Genomic DNA, 18,313 nt, shown 5'->3' with positions numbered 1-18,313 from the left:
ACGGCGGCAACCTGCGCAGGATAATAAGCTGCCCACCCTCACCCTGCAGATTCCTAGCCGCCTGTTTGGCAAAACTTCCCAATAATGCCTACTCTAAACACAATAAAGAATAATTTAGACACTAAACATGAAAATGTCTATAGTTTAAAGTTCATGAAAGCATAAAATTTTTTTTACTGAAGAACAGTTGATTTACAATGTTATGTCAGTTCGTGGTGGACAGCAAAGTGATTCAGTTATTTATATATATTCTTTTTCATATTCTTTTCCATTATGGTTTATTACAGGATGTTGAATATGGTTCCTTGCAAAAGCATAAAATTTGCAGCATTTTGGTTAACACAGGTGAGTTAAAAAGCAAGGCTGTGGGGGCACGGGGGGTGAAGGGGAAGCTGGGACGAAGTGAGAGAGTGGCATAGACTTATACACATTACCAACGTAAAATAGATAGCTAGTGGGAAGTTGCTGTATAACAAAGGGGGATTAACTCGATAACGGGTGATGCCTTAGAGGGCCAGGACAGGGAGGGTGGAAGGGAGTCACAGGAGGGAGGGGATATGGGGCTATATGTATAAATACAGCTGATTCACTTTGGTGTACCTCAAAAGCTGGTACAAAAGTGTAAAGCTGTTATATTCCAATAAAGAGCTTAAAAAAAAAAAAAAGCAAGGCTAGAATATTTACCACACTTGCATTAGCAGTACTGACAAAACTGTGCAGGTAGGAATTTACATTTCAGGAATCTTTTTCCAAAAAACCACCCAAATTCACTAAAAGAATGAATATACCACAACTTCTGTGCTACTCGGTAACGATGGAATAGAGCAGAAAAACCCTTATCATATACTCACAGAACCCCACGGTCCTACTTGCCAGGAAGCACATGCGTGAAGCTCACATGGTCTCAGGGACTCGGGTTTGGTGCTTGGATCACAGAAGCCATCCCTCAAGTGATCTTCATTCAGTTGACACCACACCTGCCGCTGCCTTGTTCCTTTTCCACATGTAACAAGGCACTGTAAGAATATAACTGACCGTTATTTTCAGTATCAGTCAACACAAATACCTACAAAATATACAATGATCAATTTGCATATTCAAATACAGTTGAAAGACCATTCCTAAGGACATTTTTCCCTTCACTTCTCAGAAAAATCAGAGATATTCACAGGGTAAAATCAGCCATCCCAAAATCAGCACTGCCCAAATGCCAGTGCAACGTCCCATTTGTTCCAGAAACAAAGATAAAAAACTAATCTTAGAACAAGTATATGTCTCAGGCTACTGTGAACACTGTGAAAATGGTTATAGATTAAACGCCAGTTATGTCATTGTTGACCAGATATTGTAAATAGTTTAAGAACAAACCATTTTTAAATATTTTAATGCCTTGATAATAAACTTATTTACCAAATGATAAAATAAACTGAAATATTTTTTAAATTATATGGCCTTCAATTGCAAAGCTCTCCTACTCAATGTTATAACAGTTCTAAGCCTCATGTGTTTAATGTTACCTCACTCCACTCACTAGTGGCCCAACTGGGACAGGAAAATTCATTGCAAGTCTCAATTGTCACTCGGGGAAGTTCCTGGCATTCTCTGTCAGCAAGATGGTGGCCAAAGTTGTTTATACAGTAAGATTCTCGAGACCTCTCCCCTCCTCCACAACTCCGGGAACACTATTAAAAAAAGAAAAGTGGTGACAAATGGACACAAAATAAAAATTTTAACAAAACTCTACTTGAGTGACAAATATTTAATTAGAAATTAAAAAGAAGCAACTTTTCTTAAGCAATCTTTTTCTTTGTACCTGGGACCATTCTGAATAATGCCACCTTGTTAAGACACAGTCACCATGGCAGGGTTCTCGGGTCGGAGGTTTAAGTTGGTCACTGCAGTAGCTGTCGTCTACTGGAACAGTATGTCCTTTATGAATGGAATACTTCATACAGTGGATGTCCAACGACTTATATCCTTGACCACAAAGGGATGAACATTCACTTTTGCCAATGATATGCCACCTTCAAAAAATGATGTTATTACACTTAAGAGGTGTGCCAAAGAACATAATTTAAGAAACGGATTCAGAGAAACTCACACGTACCATTCTATCTTTAAAACTCTGCTACAATTAATGGACAAGCCTGCTGAAACTATTTGATATATCATTGACTTAGTGATGCAAAAACTTCTTAGAGCTCATAGAGCCCAAACTTTCATTCTATAGATGAGAAAATGAAGACCAGAGGTGCTGTACATTCAAATGGTACAAACTCCTGACTTGTCAGGTATCTTTTTTTTCCAAATAAAATCCAACTTGCACTCCAAATACATAAAAATGGAGCTGTCTGGTTAAAGGCGGCAGCAGGCAACCAGCACTATACCCAGGTATTTGGAGGCAGCTTTGGAGGGATGTCCTAAGAACCCCAAGTCTCCCGCTACACCTCTGAAAACAACTAGTTGAGATCAAGATAAGTCAATTACTTAGCGGCAGATTTAAGACAATAACCGAACATATTTGACTCATAATGAGGGAGTACCTCCCTATGCAATATTTTTATTTGACTGAGGATCAGGGAATATCTGGGAATATGACTACGTCAATAAAGATAAAGCCTTTAAAAGGTGGTAAACTTGGTTTTTGTAAACCATGTCACATTTTCTCATTAACTCATGTGATCTGTTCTTACACATGTTTTCAGGGAAAACATTTTTTTCCACAAGTAAAATCTGCCAGTTTTACCCAAATTGTCCCAATTACCGTCTAGCAGTCTCTCAGACAATATGAGCGGCCAGGACAGCAAAGCAGAGAATTCATGGAGTTCCTTTCTCAAGGATATCACTGTGCTTCGCTCTGCTACAAGCAGAGGATGCCACTTGTACAGCCGTTTTATCATTAGCCTTTCACTATATGCCTTCAAACAACAGCACAAATATATAAAAATTCTCAACCTTGTTGAGTGAAAAAGGTTCTGTCACCTTCTACATGAAGGTGACTGTCACCTTCTACATGAAGGCTATTGCTCTTAGCTTCACTTAAGACCCATCACAGACAAGCAAATGACAAAAATTTTAGAACAAACTTTCCGGCCGTGATCTAGGATCATGTTCCTTAATGTTAAATGGAAAAAATCCTGATAAGATACAGAAATAAATCTATTGATTCTCTAATCTTCAAACTGTAAAAGTTTACTGGTTCATGAGTTCGATGAGAATTACAGGATCATGATACAAAATGTGTTGTTTCCGATCTTTAAACCACAGGTTTTCAGATTAGAGTTTTCCTGTATTTATTTTACAGACAAATTTGATTCGATTCCTTCACAAAATATTGAGGCCTCTATACTGGAACTCAGCATATACTATGAATAAAAAACTCAAACCAACTACCAAGTTTCAAAATAAATTAGTGAGTTTAAAGTTTTTTAAAGTAAGGGGCAAAGGATAGACATTAATTACATGTTCACCATATGAGAGGCACTGCACTAGATGTTTACATCTTACCTCACTTATTGATTTTAATCTGATTACATTATACATTATTTCTCTTTTACTTACCTTAATTCACAGTCTGTATTGCACCTTTCAGTCACCAACAATGGAAGTGGTAAGTGGTCACAACTTTGATCAGACACTACCATATGATCACTCTTACGTACACAGGTAATTTTTCTTCTATGAAGACCTTGGCCAAAGCCAAATGAAAATTAAAAATTAAAGGAAAATTCACATAAGGAGATGTTCCATAATTATTTACTTCTGCTAACAGACTGAAGCATTCAGCTAAGAAAGCAAAAAAAATTCCAACATAGCATACACATAGGCTAGCATGTTGATCTAGTCAGGAATGACTTTCTACAAAAAGCAAGCTGAATCCTGAAACACTGAGGAGTTTGCTTAGTAAGGGGACATAAGGAAGGTGGGATAGGTGTGGAGCAGAAAGAAATTCATTATAGCTGTGTAGAAGGGTTGCTAGTGGAGAACTGAGCTGGTGGGTGCTAAGGATACATTATACAGTACACTGCTGTTCCCCATTATCTGCTTCCCTGTTCCCTGTAACAAAATTACATCTCCACTTGCTACAACATTGCTATAACTTCCTGTCGGAGGAGCACACTTCCCTGCTCCTGGACATCAGGCTTACGCCAACCACCTGGAAAGGGATGTGACCTATTCCAGTTCCAAGAAGAAGCTCTAAAAGCCAACTCTCCCTTTTCCCTCTGTCTCTAAAACAGCCTTTCCCAGATGGGGCTGATCTTTCAGCCTGGAATCATGAATGAAAAAGGCAGCATTGACAGACTTGAGTTAATAATAATGGATCAATTGTAATACATGTGCCACATGAATGTAAGATAATAATAGGGGAATTGCGAAGGGAGGGTGTGGAAGAAGGGGGAATATGGAAATTTTCTGTACTTTCTGCTCAACTTTTCTATAGACCTAAAACCGCTATAAAAAAAATAAAGTCTATTAATATTTTTGAAAAATGACATGGATGCAGATACCAAGCCAGAGAAGAGTCAGAGCCAATTGGCAGCCCACACAAAGTATGAGCAAGAAATAAACCTTTGCTGTTCTAAGTCATTGAGATTTGGCGGTTGTTTGTATGGGCATAACCACGGCGAAAGCAAACTAAGAGAAAAGCCAGAGGGGCCCGAGTAGATTGAACTTTGCACTTTCTGCAATGAGGAGACAGGAAGAAGTATGAGCAGTCAGTGCCATGATCCAATTTCTGTTTTATCCAAGTTCAACTGTATACTTTCAGTTAGTTGAACATACACGTTTATCTCTGCTCCTTCCTAAATACTATCTGAGATAGCTGTAAAGAATTTTGAAAAGGCAAACACCTGAAAGAACAAAAAGAATGAAGAAGGAAACACAGCAGGCAAGAGAGGGGACTTCTGAATATGAAAGGAAGATGGAAATAACTATTTTAACAGAGCCAAGGGGGCTGAAATCTAAGCCTGGGGAGGAAGAAAGCGAGAAACAAACCATGCCAGAGTCCAAGCAAAGTCCAGGAATCAAAAACACCAGGTTCCTCCGAAGAGGTGAATGTGTGAGGGGTAGGCCTGAAAAAATGGAGAAGTGACTGAACAGTATTCATGAAGATCCATCAGACTCCTACCTTCTCCTTAAGAGCAGCACTGTCCAATAAAAACGTAATGTGAACCACATGTAATTTTACACTATCACATAGTGACATTAAAAAGTAAAAAGATACAAATATCCAAAAGATCCAAATATCCATATAGGATCATTTCCACATGATAGCAATATAGACATCATTGATGATGTATTTTACATACTTTTTTCATACTAAGTCTTTAGAATTCATTGTGCATTTCACACTTATACAACATTTCAATGGGCTAACCACATGTGGCTAGTGGCTACCATATTGGACAGCGTAGCTCTACAGCAGGTGAACTTGAGGGCACAGACACAGCAGCTGAGGGAAAATGGGGAAGCACTGCACTGAAAATAAGGGGATTCAGTAAAAGTCCCCATACTGAATGATGAGCTCCAAGCCCACTGGACTCGCCCTCCATTTCCCTCTGGCTCCAAGCCAACTTTTATGGTTTCACCAGTCCCCTCACTGACCTCAGAAGATGGGAGAATTCCTCACTTGGAAAACTCTGCAGCCCAAGATAAAAGATCAAATGACAATGACATTTAGGGCTTCTCCCCCAATGACATAAGAAAGGGCTACTTAGAGATCCAATTACTCTATAATGAGGCTTGACTTATCTAACCCACACAGACCTGTCAATTAGCATTTTGGTCTTAAATATGAACAAATAGTCAAGGATCCGCAGACATTTTAGGAAAGCCACTCACCCACGAGAGACCAAAATAAGTAGAAACAAAATAGAACTAAGGTGAAATAGATATGTCAGGGAGCAGAAGAAAGTTACAAGACTAGGATAAATCCTCTCAAGAACACAGGTATTGCATCCATGACACAAAAGCAAGCTGTTGAGGAGAAACATGAAGAAAACAATGTATATTTGGAGAGGAAATTGGGAGATAAGAGATCAGTCCAGGAGGCTGGATTTCCAGAGAATACAAAGTTTACAAAGAGAGAAGAGAAAATTTAATGTGAAGATATTATCAAAGAAATCACGCATAAAATGTCTCAAGTCAAAGAATCTAGGTTTCCAAATCAGAATGCATCCTAATTACCTAGGAAAACAGATGGGAAAAAAAGCCATGCCAACACACATTGTCCTGATATTCCACATCATCAGAATGAAGGAAGGGAGACACAAAACTTCCACACCAGGAAGTGTCACATCCAAGCACAGGAAATCAGAAAGTGAGCCAGAAAACAAGATTTTCAATATTCTAAAGGAAAATAATCTGGCTTAGAATTTTATATGAGCCAAGCTATCAATCAAGTGTGAGAATAGAATAATGTCATTTTCAGATAGAAAAAAATCTCAAAAAAACCTGCCTTTCTCAGGAAAGTACTGAGAGATATGTTCCCACCCAGTGGAGGAAATAAAAAGAGGAATTCATAGGATTTAGAACACAGGGAATCCGACACAGAAGAAAGTTGAAGAGAATTCACGGGATGATAAAGAAAGGAAAGTGCATGATGACAGCCATGTAACAGGCCTGAAAAAGCAACATGACCAAGTTAGAGCGGGAGAGGAGAGGGCCTCGGTAGATGCAGATGAGGAAAAATAAAGGAAAATTGAAACTGGTACATTGAATAATGTGCTTGAAAATATTAAGACAAAATTTACAGCACTCACAAAAAGTTTGGGGATTGATCATTTTTAGTACACAGGAAAACAAGTAAACAAAACTGAAGAAACTTCGCTTTAGAGAAAACCAGAAGTTGTATACACATAAAAAGGAACTATAATCATAGTATACGTTGTAGCAACTGAATTAACAGCTCCTTTCCTCCTGCACACAAGATATTTCTCCTGGTTCCAAACCATCTCAAAAGGCCTTGTTCAACCTTTCATTTTGGATCTTGTTATTTTTCATTTGGTGTGTTCCCCACATTCTAGAATGTTCTTTCATTCAACTATTACTTAGATTTCTTCTAGGTCTCCATATCCATTGCCATAGACCAGCTTACCCAGTTATGCTGCAATACTGGTCCCAGTTCCCCAAACCACAATTCTCTTCTATAAAGCATATCCAGGCTCTTTCTGCCAAAATGAATTCCTACATCTTCTGTGTTACCCAAGCTTTGTTTTTGCTTCTAGCATCGTCCCAGTCAGCCCCGCATCATCTACGTCAGTCTCCCTCCCCGGAGACACTGCTCAAACAGGAATGCCTGTTTCTGCACCATCATCTGGGCACCCTGTCCCGACACCATAGGACCAAGTCTGTGCCTTTTTCTGAATGGGAGGCCACAATTTCTTGAGCACCTTGAGGTCAGTTTGTTTAAATGTCCTTCATGTTCCCATCATCTGTGATCACTGCCTCTGGCCACCTACCTTCTCTCAGCTCTTTTCCATACTGTTCTGATCTGCTTCTCCTCTGGCTCAGGGCTCCCTCCTAATTCCCAAACTTTGTCTCTAGTCCCCATGGGAACTATTTTTCCATTCTACACGAACTTCTCTGTATCTTCCCGTTTCAATCCCCTTGAACTGCTCCCTCCGTCTTTCCTGGGGTCTTCTCTGTGCATACCTGCAGCACTGCATTTACCACTTAAAACTAAGATAATCTCCTCATGCCTCTGTTTCATCCATTAGACTTTAAAACTTTAATGCAAAATCAGAGTCCTAATAATCCAAAACAAAGTGGCCCCTCAATAAACATTTACTGATTTAAACAAATGTAGCATCACACAACTAGGTATTCATAATTATAGATTGCCCAAAGACACCAGTCTCTTCATTTGCTTTCTCTACTACAAATTTTGCTGCTTTTCCGTCTCCCTCTGTGTTCCTTTCAGTTATTCATCCATCAGTACAAACACATTTCCTTGTGGTCAGGGAAGGGAAACAAGAGAATGAGAGAATGTTGACACCCCAACACTAAAAGAGGGAGATGGGTGGCTGGGAAAGCATATGGAGGGGAAAGGACAAGAGGACAGGCATTTCACAGGGAAACAGAGTCCCAGTTAGAGAACCCTTCTGTGACAGCGAGAAAGAGAATAAGGAAGTGATAGGAAAGGAGCAGTGATGGAGAATGTTGAAAATGGTAGAGTTAAGGAAAGCTGTTAAGTATAAGAACCAAAGAATAAGTGGGGAGAAAAGCAGGAAGAGAAAAAAGACAGAAAACCTTTGTATGTCTGTGTGGTGTATGCGTGTGGATTCCACAGGCAGCCAGGCTCAAGAGCACCCCAAGTTATGCCAGCATGCACAGCGGAACTTTTGTCTCTTTTATTTAATGCCAGAGTACCTTGACACATTTTTGTACAGTCTTGCCACGGTCCGTATGGGTTCCATGTGAACAGATCGCTCTTCTCGTCCGTCGGGATGTTGAAGGAGTAACGTACATCAGGGTTGTACAGATTACCCACACACAAAACCTCAATAAAAATACAGAGGAGCACACAATTAATTCATAAGAGATATATTCTTAAAAGATACCATTTTTATGTTTAACAATAAATGCAAAACATCATACTTTACTGATACGATTAAAACTGTCTCATTAACAACCACTGAGAATTTACCTGCAAAACAAGTTCTTCTTCCAGCCGATCAGTACTATTAATTCTTTCAATTGAGTTATTTGAACCACTGTATTCAAAAATAGCTCCTTGTACGTTGATTTCCTTTTTGGACATACTTACAACAAAATTTCCATTCAAAAGAAAATTCCCTTGAGTGTCCGACAGTGCTGTAAAAGGATAGTGCTCGTGAAATAGCAAAACCAATCGATGGTACAGAAATATTTTTCACTTTTACAATTCACATCCTTTTTTAAAAAATTAGAGAATATAAACGTAAATTAATATGGAGGAAATAAACTTTATTTTACTGTAAAATGGTATCTAACCCATAAGCAGGGAAACTTTGGCACATCAGCCAAAGACATGAAAATAAATTCACCCTATAATTTTTCTTTCTGAGAAGGTCATCTTCCATAAGGTGTGCAGCTCCGGGAGAGACACACAGGAAGCGGGAAAACAGAAAGAAGTCACACACGGGCCTGCAGACAGATCAGCTAACTCAATCCTGGTCATCCGTGGCGAGGAAAGAAAGCCCAGCCAGACGGCTGCGCTTTCCATTTATGCTTATTTTGGAAAAAATGTGCAAAGCTTCAACACTCTAGGGTCAGTATTCTAAAAGCCCATGCCTCTCCACTCCCCTCACTGTAAACGTCTGGATCTCTTTCACGGTGAGGCACTTGTCACTGCTCACACCTACACGAGTGGCTGCTTTTCAGAATCCACCCACCTGCCTCTCTGTTCTTACCCCTTCTTCTTCTCTCTCTTTCCCATCGACAGGTTTTAATATCAGCCTATCAAATATGTACACGCATGTCTATCTGTATACTGATATTTACATATGTATATAATAGAGCATGTAACAGAGTGTGTATTCACAATTTGTTACTTTTAAAATGCAAAACTACATGCTGTCCACAGTGGTGTGGTAGTAAAAAGACCACAGAATTTGGTAATAGAACAATTGGTTTAAATTCAAGTTGTTCCAATTAATTACTATGTGATCTTGGATAAACTACTTGCTTCCTAATTGCATAACAAGAATAAAAAGAATTCCTACCTCACAGGCTTTTAATTGGAATCAAATTTGGAAACTGTAAAAGTGTATAAACTGCAAAAAGCACTGTGCTTTTTTTCCCTAATTTTCAAGAGGATATGTGATATTTTAAATTTTACATTAATAAAAACCTCACAATAATCAAATACATTTGTGCTGCTTTACTTCTCTGTGGAATAATTGTTTTGGAAAACGTCTGTTTGGTCTTCCAGGGAACCCCAACCAAAGCACACAAGTTACCTATGAGTAAACTTAATAAATACTACATACCTCAAAGCAACCGTGAAGGGATTATTACCAAAGAAATTTGGCATTTCTGTGTCTGTATGGACTACTGGCATTGTCTTTATACATTATGAATTCAACGAAGAATCAATAAAGTTCCATATTTATCCGATAAAATGAAACTCTGCACATTATCAGAAGTGGATAGGCCTATTTAAGGGACTACCAGTAGCATTAAAACTAAGGGAAATAAACAAAACTTTACTGAGAAAAACTGTATACATTTCACTATTTTTAGTTACCAAAGCAAATTTCATAAATATAAATATTTTACAAGGCCTTTCTAATGACTTCACAGGTTTATTTTTGCTCACCCCCATTTAGATTTTGATATTTCCATTAGTAGATCTTTTACAAAGTATAGTGATACTTTATTGGTGAACATTTCTAATTTTTAAACTTGGGCAGAACCAAATATCTACATTTGGATCCTGAGAGCAACATATTAAATTCTCTACAATACGGTAGCATATATCTATGTATATGCAAAAGAAAAAGAATTGCAACTAAATGTAAAAAATTAAAACATTTACATTTGATTTTCTTCGGGAAATTTTTTTTATTTTTTATATAGTGAAATTGACATAACATAGAATTAACCATTTTAAACTGAAGAATTTGATGGCATTTAGTACATTCACAATGTTGTGCAACCACCACCTCTACCTAGTTCTAGAACTTTTTCATCACCCCAAAAGGAAAACCTGTATCCATTCAGCAGTGGTTCTCTTTACAATTGACTCTATAAAGCCAAATGGAATTCCTGAGATGACTTGCTCATTATAGATTTAGATTCCCGGTTACAAGCATTGTTTCCTTGAGCTAATAGTTCACATTTCATTAATGTGAAACAGGTACTTTCTCATTATCAGCTTTACATCACCAGTTGGGTGAATTACAGATGAGGTATCTGTTAGACACAAAGAAAAAATTTGTAAAGCATTCTTTTCAACTCTGGGCCTAAGTGAAATTCTTTAAGCCTAAAAGCTAATTTCCAAAAATAAACAACTGAAATTGATCCTCTAGAAATAGCTAAAGGACCATATATTATGACTATATTCATTCACATCTAAAAATATGAAATCAAAGTTCTCTTTCTGCCTTTCAGTAACGTAAGAGCTTTGTAAAAATTGTATTTAAAGACTTTTGCTATATGGTAAAGACATTTAAGAAAATTCTTTAAAACTTTTAACCTGAGAGAGGTCTATAATTAATTTTAAATAAACATAGAAGAGGATTTTATTCTCAATACACGTACAACTTTAACTGAATATAACCTTTGGTGATCTAAAACACCCTCATGGAAAAAAGTTTTACTTTCCAGAATTTAGTTCAGTATTTTTTAAAATAGGATATGGTATGTAGCTGAAAAAGAAATCACACGGAGGGAGTCTGATGACTTAAGCTCAGTATGAACTGAAATTGCATGTTTGTTCAAGGGGCCCTTCTTGCCTTCTAAGAATTCAGGACAACCACAGACCTCCATGAAATTGCACACAAACCACATACTGGCTGCTGTTTAGCTAAAAATGTTTACCCAGGTAATTGTCATCTTCTGGTTTTCCAGAATAGCTGTGCTGAAGAATATCAATGTTTGTTGCTCCTGGGGGGATCTTTACGACAACATTATAACCTGCAATAGAATTTTATACATGTTAACTTTCACAAAAAGCAGATGGCCCACAGGCTAGTCCTGCTGAACGAAAAATCTGAATAGCATAGCAGACTTAATTTCGTTTTATCTTTGGGCTTATCCTTTTTGAATCAATGCCTTATACAAATTACTAAGGATTAAGAAAAAGCGGCTGTTGTCTACAAATACACAGGTTGGGATTCTTAAAGTTTACTTCCTAATTTCTCTTACTTCTAAAATTCTGAATATAGAATAAGAATGATAGTAGTATTTTAAGTTCCTGAACTATTTAGTACACATATTCATTTTTAAATTTGACCAATACTTGTACACTTTATACTTCCTACTGGGGAAAAAATTCCAAATGCTATTCACAAATCCAGGAGATATAAAAATAGTTGGTCATTGCTATATGTGTACATAGACTCAGGGAACAGCAAAATAATGAAAGTTAAAGAGAAACATTTTTCTTAAGCTTTTAGGTTCTAGTGTAAGCAGGAATCCCTATAGCTACCCCCCAAATTTTACATTATTTTTTAAAGTCTACTAACAAATTGTCAAGTGAAAAGTAAAAAGTTTACTCAAGAGAAATGAAAATATTTCTGTTTTATGGGACCAAATTCAACAACACTGGCACGTCTCAAAAGATGAGGAAACACTATATCAAACATACATTAAACAAGAAACAACGTTTTTCCTGCACTAAAGCCACTCATGTCACAGTTTTCCAAATACTCCAGGTTTTAAGTCAACAATTAATTTTGCTCTCATGATAGTATTCTAAGTTTTCCCTTTCCCTTTCTAGGATTTTCCTCTTTTACTTAATACATAAACAAAAGGAGCTGAAATTTTTCAAATACACTCACTTGATAAATATGGAATGAATGTAAGAAAAGGAGTTTTAAAAGAGCTTAAGTTTACAACCTTGATATGCGATTACCTTGCATGTTTTTAGAGCAGCCTTATTTACTTATATCTCTTTTTGAGATATCACATTGAAACATAAAGTGATAAACGGTCTGACGATTCTGTATACACTATATGCATACTGGGTGTAGGTTGTACGCCTACAAAAATAATTTTGATTCATGATTTTTTCACTATAAAATATTCCTACCAGCTCCACTATTTATGTCTCTGCTATTTTCTCAAGAAAGCATTCCTAGGCATTGCAAATGTGACAAGATGAAGGCTACCACCAGGGGGCAGTAATGTGACAAATACGATTCAGAGCCTGCACATGAGCTTAAGATCTTTTCCCATTTGCAAACCGATATATTCATAGTACAATTTTGGCCAGATTAAATATATGATCCTAATTTGGTGCATGTAGTTTTACACAGGAAAAAAAATGTTTTTCAGTGAATACAGACCAGACTTTGATAAATGTATGCCGTTGATTATAAAAGGAGGTCAAATATACATGGCTCGCATGAAATAATGAATCATAATAACTAGAAAAACAATGTCAAATCACCTGGTAGCTCAGATTTATAAGCACCACCAATGGAGTATGAAATGTACTATGTTTTTCATATAGATAAAAATATAAATTGTGTCAAATTATACTGCTTTAATTGAAGCAATTCTTACTAAGTTAAACAACTATGTTCAAAAATATGTGAATACTATTTAAAGCTGAACAATAAAGCCATAAGAAAAACACATCTTTATTTTGCAAGGAAAGTTTAAAAGGGCTGCTTTTATTACCATTAAAAAAAATGTTTTCTCAGAAAATTTAATGTAAAATATCTGATTCAGTCTCATAATAATTTTGAAGAAAAATGAAACCATGGCCAAATATCAATTATATCAGTAATCCAGATACTTCCTGAAAAATCAAATGTAATGCTAATTCCAAATTAACATTTAAGTTAATGGTTTCATCCTTCACCTTCACTCAGTTTCAATATATCATCAATATGAAACACAACAGATAGGCCAGGTCACACACAAGAAAATGTGGTTCAAATGATTAAAGATAATTGGAAGCAAATTTCCTGGAAAAATTATAAATACATACAATACAAATGACAGGAACAGCAGTAAAAACCACTTCATTAACTGGAGAACTATTCACACACTGTTGTTAAATAGCACTGCATTTACTCTAATAAATTCATCCAACAAATTTTTAAGGATCAGATTTGCCTTAAAGCAGGTAAATTCATTAATTCAATGATACATCTGGTATAAGATTTAATTAATCACTTTGGACTAAGGTACAGAAGAGACAAAACAATAACAAACCATCACTATTATTCCTTCGTTATATACTCCATTCTTCTACCTGAGGAGAAAACTAGAAAGAAACGCACGACTCACCATAATGAGCACTGCTGAAGACACCTGCCATTGTCCTGCATGAGGAGTTATCCCCGCCACACACTCCACATTTGTCTCGCCTGGCCTTGGAGTTTAACACGTGATCACAGCCAGCTTGCTTCAAAACACAATAAGTATAATGAATATTATTAAAAGGACGAGTGAAAAGCATGGTGCTTTATAAACAAAGTTCTTTTCAAGAATATTCTTTCAATTAACAGGAGATTCAACACAACAGGATTTTTTCAGAGTCTACTGATCTTGTTGTACCCCAGCATTTTCACACATCTGTTCCCATGGTTGAAAAAGCAGTGTTTTTTAAAGGGTCATCGACATACTTCCTTCTTCAAAATCACATGGCATGGGATTCAAAAACACAGATTCCCAGATTTCCTGAATTAAAATCCCTGGAGGTAAAAACCTAGGAATTCACATTGTAACAAACACGAACAGTGATTCCTATATCCCTCATCTGAAAGTCACTCTTTAAAGACATGTAATTCAAAAGGGACAAAAAGTAACACATTACAAAAGGGATGAAAAGTAACTCCAAAAAGGTTTCTTTCATGATTCACTTTTTTTTACTCATGACCCTAGAACTCTGGGAATAAACAGTGTCCTCTGCATACGTTGCAGTAACGTTAACTCTTTTGAATACTCCTTCAAATTTAGTGATCAGGAAAATAAGAAAAATTCATAAGCCTTTCATTCACAAGGCAAATATTTCCAAAATGAAAATTTCATCCAGATATTTTCTGAAAGCAACATGCATCTTTATGTTCAGGTACTCATACTTTTTCATTATATCTGACTTTCTGCTGTTAATTTAGATAAAACAAGTGTTCCAGGCCGCGAAGTACCCCACAAAGTACCCTTTTTCTACTATTTAATCTATTTCCAAAGTGAAATTTATTTTAAGTTTCTCTGAACATCTCATTAGCCCTTTGGGTGCAAGGCCTTTCTCACCTAAGTAACTGGTAATAGATGTGTGGTTATAGGGAGAAGAAATTGGTCCTATTAGCTTCCACTTAATGAAAGGAATGAGTTCACAAGATGACATGTTTATTCTTCAGACAACATTCACTTTCCCAGTTTTCAAACTCACCACCCATTTTTAAGATCACCGTCTGCAATGTGGATGCTTTAATTCAGGGGCTCACCTGCTCTCACCTAGAATCCTGCTAAATGGCCCACCTAACTCCAATTTCCTAACAACCCGGTACGTTCTGAAAATTGTAACATGCAAATCAAATCACACGTCTTGCTTAACGCCAAATCCTTGGATCTCCAAGGACGTCAGGAAAAAATTTCACATAACAACCATCCGCTGGGAGCCACCTCCGACCTTGGTCCCTTACTACCTCACCTTTCTAAAACCTACTTATCCTAATAATTAGCTCCAAACTCACACCCTCCACGAGCATTCCCCGAATCCTTTACCCATTTCCCCACAGAATAAGACACTCCTTCTACCACGTCCCCATGCCACCCTGCAGATGAGCCCATAGCCCTGCATTCTAATTGTGTGCACGCCTATCTCCCCTACAAATCTGTGACCATGTTGGAGGTGGATGCTCTGTTCCATTCTTTCACCTTGGTGACTAGAACAGTATGTGACATCTAGTAGGTATTCGGTAAAAGTTTGCTGAATGTACTCAAGAAGTGAGAGAATGGAGAGAGGGAGGGAAGATATAACTGCTTCTAACACTGAGGGGGAAAATGTCACCACAAGAAGGTGACAATCGAAGCAGCAAAAGGACTTTACAACCCTCGGGTCCTAATGTGTTCTATCTTTTTAGGGAGCCGACGTCATCCTTCATCTCGATTTTGAGTGCCACAGGCAAAACAAAATCAGCCACTCCTCTTGGGGCTTCATGAGTCACTCCTAACGACAGAATGGCTAGTAACAGCCTCCTAACCATGTTCCTATAGACAGCATGGTAACAGCAAAGGATGCTGCACGGAATTCACACGGATGTCTCTGAAGTCATAGAAGTAATATTTGGTTAGAGACACACAAGGAAAACACTACTCTGAAAGTCATTTTCAATGTAGAAAGTTGACTTACCCGACACAGACCTTGAACACAGATGTCATTCGTTTCAGTTCCGCAAGGAGTACCATCGGCAACCCTGTCCTTCAACTGGTAGAAGTTAGTGGTTCCGGCCACCCGACAATACAGTTTACAGCGATCTTTTACAGCAACTGTAAGAAAAAGTCAAATTTTGGGCGTATGATAGCACAGCTGTGTGTTCCTACGTCTAAAAACTTCTTACATTAGAAAGAAAATTCGAATTACTTACTCCCACTGTACTTTGGAAGCCACCTCACGTTCGGGGAGAGACCATTGATGTTGAAATGTTTACCATCAAAATCAGAGCACTGCTTCTCACGAAAGTCTTGCTTGCCTTTTGGACATGAACCAGTGTTACATGATCGAAATTTCATCCTGCGGCCCACACAGTACTTTCCTCCGTTTCTTGGCCTAGTCAAATTCATTACATTTTAAAGCATATCAGTACAAGATTATTTCTGCCATTTACTTCTTAAACTCTTCCATTCCTTCTCAGGATCTGGAAAACCAGTGATGTCCCACTAACACTTTTTGTTTTTAAGAGACGCGTGTAACATGGTTGTGAAGCAATTCTGTGGTTAATGAACTGCAGGAAATCCATTTTAACACGGACACTGTGGCCTGGAGGGCAGAAAGGATGTCTTATTCGCGACTAAATTCACTAACAAGGAACTAACTAAAGATGGGGATTTGTTTTAAAACCTCAAAAAAGGGTTTGTCCATTTTGGAGGCAGGAGGACATATGGAGCGAGCCAAAGATAATCACAAAGGAAGACGCTACCTCGTTAAATTTTAAGAAAAGTATATATGCCTCTTTGTTGTGTATATCCTACTTATCACTCAGTTCCAAGAGTTTTATGGTATCAATCTATAGCCATCTATCTCCATCTCAATTTATGCTGGAACATAAAAACTCTTTCGTCAGTGTTTTACCATGAAGACTTTCAGCATAATTCAGCTATTCAAAAATCCAAATAAACTGTCGGATCTTATTCAGAGTATGTCACATTTCTGCATTAAAAATTCTTTACATATATATAACATATAACAACAGAAACATTATTTAAAAAATTTTTATGGAATCCCTAAATTCTTTTCAATAGTTTGGCGAGTAGGACCTATGCTTCAGTACTTATTCAAGCTAAAGACACTGAAGCATCTATAACATGAAAAGAAAAGAAAGAAATTATGACATGACAAATTATACCAAACAGTAAAAAAAATGGTAATGAAACTACATATTTTATCCAGGAAAGCCAAAACACAATTGAAAGGGGCCAGGATCTTTCAATAGAAACACAGTAAAAGTAAAAAATAACATTATGTTGCTGTCATTATTTACAACTATTTTCAAATTTACACTAAATGAAAGAAAGGAAAGAAAGAAAGAGAGAAAGAAGAGAGAGAAAGAAAGAAAGAAAGAAAGAAAGAAAGAAAGAAAGAAAGAAAGAAAGAAAGGAAGGAGGAAAGAAAGAAAGAAAGAAAGAAAGAAAGAAAGAAAGAAAGAAAGAAAGAAGGAGAAAGAAAGAGAAAAGAAAGAAAGAAAAAGAAAAAGAAAAAATGGCTCTGCCTTAATTCAAATTCTCAAGACTATTTTAATATACTTTTTTTTAAGGTCTGAATCTATGAAGATAGAAAGTAATACGGCTTAAAGTATTCCAGAAGTTTTCTGAATCTCAGAAACTTACAGACTGACCTCCAGTTTTAGAAGTGAATGAAATTGATGTTTACTTTCTGGTGCCTTGAGATAATCTTAATTTACAGTGACATAAAAAAGACATACTCGGGGCGATTACAGAGCCTGGTTGTGCTTTTGATTCCACCTCCACATGTTCTTGAACAAGAACTGTAAGGTCCCCACGGTCCCCAATCGCCATCTACAGGACGTGTTTCCATTTCTTTGTTTACACACAGCCCATGGTGGCAATGCTATAAAAACAACACAAAAAGAAATGATTCATGTGTTATCTAATAAGGACATTGCAGTAACAAAAACAATAGCACAAAGATCAGTAGAAGAAAAGGTATACAATTTTAAGCAAAATGTTATCAATTCAGAAATGAGATTACATGTGACACCACTTTGTGAATACTTCCTATCTATTAACTGTAAAAAATATCAACAGAAAGCAAAAAAGAATAGGAAATTTACCTTGCCTATGAGATCTAGAGTCTCATTGGAGAGGGAAGACCTATACATATGGGGAAACTTAAATAGTATAATGGAAAATATTTTTGAAAAAGAAGCAAACAAATATTTGATTAATATGGTATATGTCCACGCTTCTATGTTTC

The 18,313-nt window shown here is 37.0% G+C and overlaps 1 protein-coding gene across 1 annotated transcript in view; it reads right to left on the bottom strand.

Annotated features, from left to right (window-relative positions):
* The window catches only part of ADAMTS20 (ADAM metallopeptidase with thrombospondin type 1 motif 20), a 173,562-nt gene that overhangs the window by 71,869 nt on the left and 83,380 nt on the right, over positions 1 to 18,313 (bottom strand). The window contains exons 12-22 of the mRNA XM_057703425.1: positions 17,802 to 17,947; positions 16,248 to 16,429; positions 16,013 to 16,149; positions 13,945 to 14,062; positions 11,524 to 11,619; positions 8,648 to 8,814; positions 8,371 to 8,500; positions 3,562 to 3,688; positions 1,814 to 2,024; positions 1,518 to 1,682; positions 852 to 1,016 (exon numbers count right to left, since the gene is read on the bottom strand). Coding sequence (XP_057559408.1) covers positions 852 to 1,016; positions 1,518 to 1,682; positions 1,814 to 2,024; positions 3,562 to 3,688; positions 8,371 to 8,500; positions 8,648 to 8,814; positions 11,524 to 11,619; positions 13,945 to 14,062; positions 16,013 to 16,149; positions 16,248 to 16,429; positions 17,802 to 17,947 — 1,644 coding nt within the window. The remainder of the gene's footprint in view (positions 1 to 851; positions 1,017 to 1,517; positions 1,683 to 1,813; positions 2,025 to 3,561; positions 3,689 to 8,370; positions 8,501 to 8,647; positions 8,815 to 11,523; positions 11,620 to 13,944; positions 14,063 to 16,012; positions 16,150 to 16,247; positions 16,430 to 17,801; positions 17,948 to 18,313) is intronic.

The sequence above is a fragment of the Hippopotamus amphibius genome, chromosome 12, assembly GCF_030028045.1.
Source record: "Hippopotamus amphibius kiboko isolate mHipAmp2 chromosome 12, mHipAmp2.hap2, whole genome shotgun sequence".
In the NCBI taxonomy this organism is placed as follows: Eukaryota; Metazoa; Chordata; class Mammalia; order Artiodactyla; family Hippopotamidae; genus Hippopotamus; species Hippopotamus amphibius.
Note: the sequence above shows the minus strand (reverse complement) of the source record. Positions and strands in the feature narration are given on the sequence as shown.